The 12,192-nt window shown below is 35.6% G+C and overlaps 1 protein-coding gene across 1 annotated transcript in view; it reads left to right on the forward strand.

The window, feature by feature from the left end:
• The window catches only part of Dcr-2 (Endoribonuclease Dcr-2), a 112,185-nt gene that overhangs the window by 39,754 nt on the left and 60,239 nt on the right, over window positions 1–12,192 (forward strand). The window contains exon 12 of the mRNA XM_071598442.1: window positions 70–310. Within this exon, the coding sequence (XP_071454543.1) occupies window positions 70–310 (241 nt within the window). The remainder of the gene's footprint in view (window positions 1–69; window positions 311–12,192) is intronic.

Raw genomic sequence — 12,192 nt, forward strand, 5'->3', positions numbered from 1 at the left:
ATTGCTCTTGATGTTAGAGTATAATCATTGTTTGCTGGAAATGATGGCATTTCCTCTATTCAATTCCAGGTTTCGCTTGGGGGAATGTAACTACCTAATTGCTTCTGATGTGATGGAGGAAGGAGTGGATATTCCCTTGTGTGCCATGGTTGTAAAGCTGGATATACCAAAGACATTCCGTTCATATGTGCAGTCTAAAGGACGGGCGAGGCATTCTTCCAGTAAATTTTTTATGTTTGTGTCTACAGCAAATGCTAAGTTTGAGAAGAATTTAGAAGAGTATCGTCGAATTGAAGTGATCTTAAAGCAGGTGCGCCCTCCTAATAGTCCCATATATTTACCTCTAGTATCCCTTCCAGAGCCTTTGTTTGTCCTCGATTATGAAGATTACGAGGAGTTCTGTGATTTCATGGATGAAGAGTAAGTTATAAATGTCATTTCCAAGAAGTACTGTGATAATTTGTGATGCAAGAGATCAAAATTCAGATATTTTAAATTATGTTAACCTTGGGCAAGCCAAAATCTTTTTTATTGCAAAGTAATAATTGGTGCAACCTTAAAATAATGCAGCAATCATTTTTGCTTTCTCCTCGGTCAAATAGAGTGGGCATTTGAATAAATAAGGGAATTTTGCAATGGATTTTATATGATTAAAGGTGCTTATCATTATTTTTGTTCTCTTTTTTTAATACAGCCTCAATTCTTAAAATCCTAAATCTTTCTTTAAAAATTGTAGTCTTGTTCAATCTGGATTTTAATTTATGGGGTATCTTAATGTTTCATATTGTCTTTCTACTTCAGTAAAATCTCCCAACGCCCATGATGTCTTCCAATTATAAATTAATCTGCCATCATACCAACCTTGTATATGCTAGGCTTCAAAATTTAAATAATTTGCCATTTGGCTTAATTTAACTAATCCAAAACTAATTTCTGCATGAGTGGATTTTAGCCAGATGCATTTTGGTTCGAATACAAAGCGTGTAATAATTACCATAGCTGTTTTCTATGCTGTTGTTTAATAATTTAAATTTAATTATTCATCCCCTTCAGTGTTAACTTAATTTTTTCCGAGTGATATTTCCCCCCCCCCCCCCCCCCCCGGTGACGTTTTTAATTGGTTGGATATTGAAATAAATTGTTGTTACCATATTATTGTTATTACCAAATTATTGATGTTACCTAGTTATCGCGTTTGGCCTGTAAATTTTTAGAGGTACAAATGAATTAAATACCATGTCTATATTCTTCACGATCAATTCTTCCAGGATAGAAAGCTCTGGGCAGCAGAGCAAGGCCTGTAACTTTTCTGGGCATATGGCATATGAGGTCAAGGGCTGGCATTATGACTCATTGTTAAAATTCTTAGTTAGCTAGTTATCAGATAACCTGTCTCTAATTTAGGCAACCTTGTTATGACCAAATATTAACAGTTGCATAGGAAACTCTAATATCACATATTTACATGTAGCCAAAGGCTTTTAAGGTGTGTCTGATTGAATTTTATTTTGTTTACATCTCATGCCTCTGAATTTCATGTTTATTTTTGGCCATTAAAAAATATTTGAATATTGTTAAGGATCCTAAATAGTCAAGTGAACGAAAACAACCAGCTTTTTCAATAAAAACCATGACCTTCTTGAAAGTATTTAAAAATCAGTAAGTAAAAACACAAATAGATGAATAAAACCCATTTTCTTAAAAAAAATTGATATAGAGCATGCTGATTATGATATATAAAGTAATATTGATGTAGGTACATCACTCTTTGTGTATCATTATTTCTTTTCCCAGTTATAATGTTCAGCTGTTACTAACTTTTATATATTCAACAAAGGCACTACATTCTGATTACTGTAGTGATGTAATCTATTTTGTTGCTGATTGTGTACCTGTATATTTTAATATATAAAATGAATTCTAAGAATTCTGCAGCATTTGGAAATTATTGCAAAATAATGTGACAAGTTGTAAGTAATCTGGAGTGCAACCAAATTTTTTACAAAATTTTACCCTGCTATGTTTTTGAAAATGTTTTCAAGATTTACACAGAAAAATCCGATGAAGTTTCCCTTGTCTGATTCTCTAAAATTCATTATAATTGCCGTTTATTTCATGAAAACTGTTTTTAAATTTAATTCATATCTATGAATGCGTCATAATGCCCAAAACAAAATATCAATTTCAAAAGTAATTAGCCATCATACTGAGATTCCACTTTAAATTTGCAAAAAAAAACAGAATCTTTAACTGTCTCAGTATTATTTTTTATCAGGAATTCTCGAACATGAAAGTTAATTTACTACCTTAGTAATTGTGTTGAAAACAGAAATATAGGGACCAGCACAACATCATTTTGAATTATGAGAGGGACCATAAAATAATTGGATGAATTCCCTGGGCATGTCGCTCTTGTAATTAGGGTTTCTCCCACTGGATAAGTATTAGATAAACCCTTCTAAGTCAGTGTATCTAGAGGTATCGCTTGAGATGGTTGTAGCAAGCCCCTGAGACAGTTTTGTGCAAAAATTTTTTTGCCTTATTCCATTTTTTGAAAAGCCTGATATTCAAAAACAGCCTCAGGCTTTGAAATGTTGTTTTCTGATTGGCAGAGGTGCATCAGATGCGGTTGATATATTGTCTACAGCTTATAAAGAACATGCCTTGAGAGAACTCAAATGTATGAGTGGTATTTGTGATTCAAATGCGGCAACGTGTTGATCAAAGGTATTCAATGCCCAGGCCAGCCTTCCTCATCCAGAATTGATGAAAATGCAGAAAAAATTCATGAGCTTATGTACAAGGATAGAAGATATACTATGGATGAACTTGCTGAATTGTCTGGTCTTTCATGGAGCTCAGTGCATTTCATTTTAGCCAAAGATTTGCAAATTAGACAAATGGCAGTAAAATTCATCCCCCACTTATTGTTGACTCCTGATCAAAATGCAACTGGTGTTGCTGCTAGCTATGAATTGTTAGACCACTTGTGAGTGGACAAGAACTTTTTTGACAACATCATCATCAGGGATGAATGATGATGTTATTGGTAGGACCCCAAGACAAAGCAACAGTCTTTGCAGTGGAAGGCAGCAAATTGCCCTCATCCGAAAAAGGCCTTGCAAGTTAAATGGCCTATCAAGCGTAGTAAACACATTAAACAACAAAATAATAATTATTTTGTTGTTTAAATAAAATTAGAATTTTGTTGTAAAATAATAATTATTATTTTGTTGTTTAAGGTAGGTTTTATTTATTTCTCAATAATCCAAAAATAGCGGCCAAGTTTGGCCTTTACATTTGACCTTTAACAATTATATCTATGACAATAGAAAGAATTCCACCGAAACCCTAGATGGAGAAAAACCCACCTAGGTGGGAATTGAACCCACAACCTCTGAGTTGGCAGGCAAGCACGTTACTCCATTACCACTGGGGCCAGCTGAAGGAGTCAGACTGAACACTGCTACATATTTTATCCTCGAATAACAAGACACTAGCTGACTTCCCACTCTACATTATATTGTTCTTCAGTTCTGCATACCATCTACCTCCCTTCATTCTGTCCAAGATTGCTATCCTCTTCCTTCCCCTAACTCACTTGCCCCTAAGTGACCCTTGACTTAAGTTACCCTTTATTTTTACCGTCTTCAGCGTCCCATTGTGTCTCAGTGTCTCCTGCATTCAATTGTCCTACCTTCATCAAATTCCTCCCAACACTTTTCTTTCTTCTCCTACCATTCCTCAGGATGTTGTAATTTGGTTTTTGTTTTGTCCGTTGCATTCTTTTCACTCTTCTTCCCACCCAGATCCCTAAAGACTCCAATGGCCAAATCCCTCCTTGGTAAATGCTAAGAGTTGCCCATAAAAACTTTCCCTCCCATGTTTTTCTAAAACCCTTAAGTAGTTGTATGGATAGCATAATATGATAGCATTTCACTGCACGTAATCTGTGCAATAAATGTACGAACTGGTGCAATCTTGTGGCCATGACGTGGATTATTGCCCTGCCCACAAGCGGCACTAGTTGTCTAAAACCCAATGAGCTGTCTGTGCTCAGCGGATTGTCAAGCTGTGTGTATGGAGCCAGTTATGTTAGTTTCTGTTGTCCTTGTTTTTATTCTTTCTGGAAAATGGAAATTGATGAAATCACAGAGCAACAAATCGCCATCAAGTTTTTTGGTGAAGTGCGGTAATAGTTATCAAGAAATTACTGAAATGTTGACAGCTGTTTATGGTGATTGTGCTCTGAAGAAAACATCCGTTTTCAAGAGGATTAAGCATTTTAAAGATGGCCAACAAGACACCACGGATAATGCAAGGCCGGGATGACCTTGAACCACCTGTGTTGATGACAACATTGATCGTGTGCAGTCCCTTGTCCTTACCATTCGTCGAAAAACTGTCCGAATGATAGCTGATGAACTGAATTTAGGAAAATCAACAGTGCACACTATTTTAACCGAACATGATGGATGGATCCTTCATCATGACAATGCACCTGCACATTCAGCATTGATTGTGTGCCAGTTTCTGGCAAAAAATTCAATCACCATCCTTGAACATCCTTATTTGCCAGAATTTGCTCCCTGCAACTTTTTCCTATTCCCAAAATGCAAATTGTGATGAAGGGTCATCCCTGGGAAGATGTGGACACAATAAAGCAAGAAATGATGAGAAAACTAAAAAGCCTAACTGCCGAGGACTTCCAAGGGTACTTAAGACAGTGGCAAAGAAGATGGAATAAGTGCATAGCAATGAATGGAAAGTACTTTGAAGGGGAGGAAATCGATGTAGACTAAATTTTGCAAAATAAAGTTTTTATGGCCTCAGTTCTTGTATTTATTGGACAGAGTAGTATTGCTAATGTAGCAATAGCATAACATAACATTTTATTATTTTGCTTTGACAGGGACATTTATTCTTCTTATTACTGGCATTTATTCAAAAAAATTAGTTCTTAATTAATGCAGTATTTTGACCAGACTGATGGCTCTTCATTACTATCTAATTATAATTCTAAAATAACCAGAAAAAGAGAAGAAAACGAATGTCTGTTATTTTCATTAAGATTTTACCAAACATGTCTTCATATGGAATTATTCAAATAAAATGGATTGGATTTTACTAATTCATTATTATTTCATGATAGCATCACATACAGTTCCATGTTTCTTAAGGCATTGTATGCTGTTAGATAACATCTATATATTCGACGAATGTGTAGTCATAAAAGGGTAAACAAGTGCAACTGATGAAAAGCCACTTGTAATAAATGGCATGTATAAAACTGAGCTACCTCGCTCGTGAAGAAGGGAAAAAATTCCCAGTTTGTATGTTTCGATGAAACGAATTTTTTACATAAAATGAAATGAAAGAAATACCATTAGCCAACCCATTAGATTTACAAAAAAATTTCACAATGCTATTTGTATGAATTTTTCAAGCTATATCAACTAGAGTACTCTTTATTTAAAAAATTAATCCATCACACTCATTTTAGGTTAATGTTTACATTTTAATAAGTGGGTAAACATGCATATTTCACAGGCATGATTCTAATTTGCTGCCTTAAATTTTTCTGGAATACCATATTTTTATAGTGATATCAATCAACTTCCCGATCGCATAACTGTAAATGAACCTTTTACTTCCACAAATAAATGTAACAATATAAGTATATAATATAGTATTATAAACTTATCTTGAGGTAGTTCAATACCCAATCATACATAATCAGTCAAAAAACAAATTTAGTAATTAGTCCGTATTTGGAGGCTTTATCCTGAAACTAAATAAACTGGGCAGTTTAAACGTATCTTGGGCACTACCAGAGAGTTATAATAGCCTATGTTTATTATATATCTAAAGGTTAATGACTAATAGTGAGTCATAATACTGGCCCTAAATACGAGGGAATTTAGAGTTCATTTATTTAGAGAAATATTCTTGGTCAAAGTTTCTTAGACAGAGGGTCCCTAAGTTTAATATCAAATGTATTTTAAAATTTTCTTTTCTTGCCCAAGGCATTTTCAATGTGAAAACTGACAGGCCTCGGGTAGGCTAGAAAGTACAATCCTCAGCAGTCCTTTAAATGGTTTAATCAAATTTTGTAAGATAAAGTTGGAAAAAGAAGCTGAGTTCTGAATGCATGTGTGAATGCTTGGAAGAATGCATGCTATCTTCTGTGGAACTATAATCTTACTATGTACCTCCCTCAACTCTCAGAACCAGCATCGACCCTTAAATGTTGATTATTATTCTATTTACAGTTTTTTGTTTTGGATATTTTAAAATATGGCAAGGGCTAAGTATGCTGTTATGTCAAATTTCGTGATTTCTTGGAACGAGGACTGGTCCAGTTCTTATTGTTCCAGTGAATGGTTTACTATATAGCTATCAATGTAAACAAAAGTTTTATCACCTTCAAAGCAATTAACACCTTATTACACATTGAAACAGTTATAATGCAGCTATGAAAATTACATTTGGATCAATCTTTGTGACTTTTTTAAGCTGGAAACCAAAAGATGAGTGTGCAGAAAAAATATATGTACCTATACTAGATGATTAATTTTTCAAAATATCTTAAATAAAAATACTCTGAGCAGGCAAAATTGCAATTATTTGGTGTCGTTCCTCCTCACTAAATTGCACCTATTTTCTCTTCTCACTGAATTTTGATGCCATTCTCTCGTGTATCCATATCGCACCTTTTGAATTTTCTTAGGTTATTCTCTGACTATTTTTGGACCTCTTAATGTCTTGTTGCTAATTCTTTTGTGTATTTTCTCAACACATCCTTTTATTTAGTTTCTCAATGCCCGCACAACAAATTCTTCTCGTGTGCTTTCTTTTCTTGCCGTGTCTTTGCACCATATGTTAAAATGCTGGGCTGACAACTGTTTTATACTATTTTTCGTTAACACTTCCATTGATCCTTAGTTCACTTAGCACCCCTGTTACCTAATTCCAGTTTCTCAAACCCTATTTGGCATAATTCTTACTTCAATCTTCCATCTTCAGTTACTAATAATCCTAGGTATTTAAATTTTCCAGCTTTTTTCAATTGCTCCCGGTTTGCACATTGGATAATGCTGTTGATATGTTGAAACACATGTTATGTTCATCAATAAATGAGGAAATTTTTACTCGGTATTTTTAATTCTTTCAAGTAAAGATGGAATTTCACTAAGTTAAGGCTTCTACAGTCAACATTATACATTTTTACTTCTAATCTTTATCTCTGTTCATTATAAGTAATCAAGTGAAGAATTAAATTTATTCTTCATTTATCATCAATATTGAAATATGAAGATTGGTTGGCTTCCATCTTGTTGCTCTACTAGGACTTACCCAGCATGACAAACTTACTTGTTTTTGGCAATTTTCTCTTTTCTATACCCTCCTTTGATTTTGTCCACAAATCATTCTCTAAATGCTAGAAATTTCCTATTAGTTTATGGTACATCATTTTGTTTTTTCAGCCAATCCCACATGCCTCCAGCTGTCTACACTCCTCCTCCTTTATTATGTTTTCAAAGACCTTCTCAAAGTCAATGAATGCTGCGTAAATTGGCATGTTGACATACTAAGTTTTTATATCTGTATCCTTAGATAATCAAGGTATTTACCTCCTCTATTTGTCTGCTTTTACTAAATTGAAATCTGTTTTCAGACAGGATGTCAAATTTTACCTCTACTTTTTGGCTGGTTATTTATGCTAGCATTTTGAATGGATGACACTAGGCACAGTGTCTTAATGCCATGGTTCTTTTCTTCTTTATTATTACAATCTTTCATATAATGCATACCAGTATTGCAATAGATTTTATAAAATAGAATTATATGATAAAACAGTTGCATTTCAACTTATATCAAATAATGGGTCTGACACTATAAAACTATAACTCAGTTAACGTCATAAAAATATCATAAATCTTTTTTCTAAGAAATTTGATATTAAGGTACCTTATAATAGTGAGTCGTGGAATCTAAAACCTACGTTACATTTTCTGACAATTGTGGCCTAGGGAGGGTGAGGATAACATTGATTTATGTGAGATGTACAGTGTTAGCAATGTGTAGCTATGCATTATGGTGCAGCATCTAACATGGTTCTTTGAAATGTGGCATTGGAGAGTTTTTATTACATTTTTATGGTTTGCTCCATCACCGTTGTGTGTGTTGGAATGACAGTCTGATTGATACACCATTCTTTGAATATCCAAAAAATGGCATGGCCATAATTTTTCCACCACTTAGGCTTTCTTTGATGTTGGTGATGCCAGAGGTTGTCATAGTGCTTTGCTGTTTACTCTGGTGATCAGAATAATATAGCAGAATCCATCTGTCATGATAACTGTTGAAAGAAACTCCTGTAATATCAAATTCAATCGCAAACAACCCTGCACACAAACATTTTGTTGTTTGGTTATGTGCAGTCTTGGAGCCCATAGTAGTAGTATATTTAGGGGAAAAACTGACAGCTGAGATCATTTGCACCACTAGGGATGGATGGGAAAGAAGAAAGGGCGGAGAGAAACCTGGTATCGGCATTAGCCTATTCTTAACAAAATGTGCTAAGGCGTCAACAGCTTAACATCTCATCTGATGGACGGTGTACTCGCTGAAAGAGCTCATATCTCAAGAAGAGATCAGGATAACCCTACAAATATCTGCCATCTCTAGAATTCATACCCAGGCCCTCTGGGTGGGGAGTTTGTACACCAGCCTCTGCACCATCGAGATCCCCTAGGAACCCATCATTCATATAAACATCTCATATGCAATTGTTCTATTACCAAGGTGTGGATGGCATCCAATGAAATTTTCAATGTTTCTGAAGAACCCTTAATATTATTAGATGATCTTCTCTCGCAATGGAAGCAGAGGTGTTAATGTTTACTTCCATAATAGCAGTGGCTGCAGGTCTGGGTCCACCTTCCTTGGAAACCGTTTATATCCCATCTTCAAACAATTTAAAAACATCATCTAATTGTTCTGTTGGGTAAGAAAAGATATTGTGTAAGCCTTATGTTACTTAACATATGCCTGAGCTGATGATTTGTTCAGGCAAAAGCAGAATTTCCAAGTCCTTCGTTGCATGCTACTTCCATCACTGCTGTAAGTGAACTGAGCATGTTTGAACTTGCAATAGCTGCCACTTATGAAATACTGAAGTCAAACGAATGAAATTGGTACCACTCTTACAATTCACATCAACCTCACAATATAACACAAAATTAAAGTTTTGCACGTTAAATTACGTGCACAAAATTGTATGATCAATTTTATTTGAACAGTTCTCGTATAATGGTAATATGTATTTAGAAAATGATTATTACTTTTTTAAAGTTTCTTCCAATCCATTAAATGTGTTACATGATGAGTTGGCAGTTAGCAGAAATATGTGACCACCAGTGTAAACTCAAATACATGTTCTCAAGCATGCTTGATTCTGTAGTCTTTATTTGTTGACATGAGGCATTATCAAGATGGATGTTGTGATGCTGAACCTATTCCAGCAGAGTAAGTTTTTAATAGCTGAGGAATGCAAGGCTGCTGTTCATGGGTAAAAGTGTAAGTCCAAGATTACTGTTGCTGATTGTTCATAAACATTCCTCAAGAATCACAAGGAAATGGCAGATTTTCCACAGCCTGGCTAGGTGAACAAAATCATAGCCAATAATCTTGATTTTGAACATTGGCAATATGATTAAGGCAAATCATTGACGTAGAATTTGTGACTCGATGAATGAGTGAAACTGTAGTATTGGCCTTGTCAACAACATTTGTCTCCTATTACCTGTAAAACCCAAAGGCATGTGTCATTTAGTTGCCCTCATGTAGACCGAAAATAACGCTCAGTTTTCAACATTTGACACAGTACAGTACAGAGAGTGAACAGTTCCTTTATGGTTTATGGTGGCAGGAGATTACACACAGTAACACCACTTTGACACAGAATCGATCAGCATGCAGTGGAAGCATGCTCAAGCGAAATCAATTCAAAATTCAGTATTTGGCATTTAAGTTTATTCTGACTGCATTCTTTCATGTGCAGGTATCCATCTTACTGAAGTACCCAAATGATCTAATTAATACCCTGTGATCCACCTCAACACTTGTTACTTTGCATTAGGTTATCAAAACAAGTGATTTAGTGTGCTTTCTTCAGAAATGATCATTCTGTTCAACATTGCTAGGTCAAAAATTAAATCTTTCTTTGTGGCAAAATCCCTCATCTCTCCAAACAATTGGATACCAGCCGAAATGCCACAGGTGGCTTTTTCTGAGAAATATCTAAGACAGTGTGCTTCAAAAAATACAACTATTGATGTGTTAATCCAAAGGCTACAAATCTCAAATGGGTTTCATTTGAACATTTCTCATGTGTTATGTATTTAGTGATTACTCAATTATAATACATATTCAACTTATTTGTACACATGTAATCCTTCATCATTAGAAAGGTTTCGAGTAATCCAAGCACAGATTCAACGAAGTGCACTGCACAATAAGTATCGTGACTGGTTTGCTGCAGCCTCAGTGTAGGGTGGATGGGGGTCCGACCCCTCGGTAGAGGGGTCCCCCACCACTCAGGTGCACTTTAGTTCAGTCATCTCCAGGCATGCGTGAGACAGGAGGTGGATTTTTGTGAAGTGATTGTTTGTGGTATCATCGCACCAGCATGCAGCGCACCGTTGAGGAATGCTACGCTGTGAAGTTTTGCATTTAACTCCGGAAATCTGTATTGGAGACCCTTGAACTCATTAAACAGGCTTATGGAGATGATGCCTTAAGCCGCACAAGAGTTTTTGAGTGGCACAAAATGTTTAAGGAAGGCCAGGAGCTCACTGAAGATGAGCGTCACGCCTGATGACGGCTTGAACTGATGCTCAGATGGCCAAAGTGAAAAAAGTTTTGGATGCTGACCAGCGTTTGACCATCGCCCTTATCTGTGAGGAGACCAGCCTTTCAGTCAGAACCGTCCACACCATTGTAACAGAGGACCTTGCAATGAGGAAAGTGTGCGCAAAGCTGGTGCCGCAAGTCTTGAGCACGGAACAAAAACTGTAGCGGGTGGAAATTTTGCAAGAAATTTTGGACTGGGTCCAAGAAGATGAAGATTTTCTTGACAACGTTATTACCTCAAAGGATAGCTCCAAAGGAGCTCAAAGGATATCGGTTTGACTCCATCGGGGCGGTTCAAGCGATGGAGACAAAGGCCCTCAACAGTATGCCAGAAACAGACTTCCAGCAGGCTTTTGATGAGTGGCAGATGCGCCGAACTAAGTGTATCAATGCGGGAGGGAAGTAATCAGAAGACTATTAAGTAATTTTAATGATAACTGCAATAAATTTTGATATGTGGAACCAGTCCCGATACTTATTGTACGCTCTATGTCTGCCTATGCAGAAATCTAAATTGCAATAGTTTGTCCATTTTAAAACTGAAAATAACATAGTGTTGTTACCTCTTATACATTTTTGAGTGCTTCTTCTACTCTCACCAATTAGTGTGCATCTTTTATAGTTTAAAACCTTCTGGCACCATGTGAGTTTATATATACTTTTTAGTAGTCAAGCAATTATTGGTGAATAATTGAATTATCCATCTAAACACATTGCCCTTTAATCAACTGTAGCTCTATCAGGTCCAAGTATTTTACTCTTTTCCTGCTAGTTTATAACAAAATGATTTCTGATCTAAATAGAATATTACCATAATAGAAGGGGTAATATTGAGTAAATGGGTTGGAAGAATAAAGAGAATTTGCTTTTCAGGTGGTATGTAGACAGGTAGAAGGTATGTATAAAGAACCGTGGAAGGAACATGATGGCCACAGTTCATGGAAAAATTAAGGAAAATTTTTAATAAAATGTAGAAGTCATGGAAAATCAATGCAAACATATTTATTTAGACAGCGATTGTTTGAGTGGTGCCAGTTGCCCTCGATTTGACTTTTAATATTGGCTTGGTCATCAACTTAAAGATGATCCATGTACAACAATCAGCTAGCAGCTACTCGGGGAATATTTTATTAACTTCCCTCCTTTCCTGCTTTGTTACAAATCTCTATCAGCTGAAAACATTTGGGGATTTTTCTGATTCTCAAAAAAACAAGTTAGTAACATAGTCACAGGAGAATATTTTGTGTTCTAAATGCAAGGTAAGTTGGAACTTTT

This window comes from Hetaerina americana, unplaced genomic scaffold, assembly GCF_022747635.1.
Source record: "Hetaerina americana unplaced genomic scaffold, ioHetAmer1.1.p SCAF_10, whole genome shotgun sequence".
Lineage (NCBI taxonomy): Eukaryota > Metazoa > Arthropoda > Insecta > Odonata > Calopterygidae > Hetaerina > Hetaerina americana.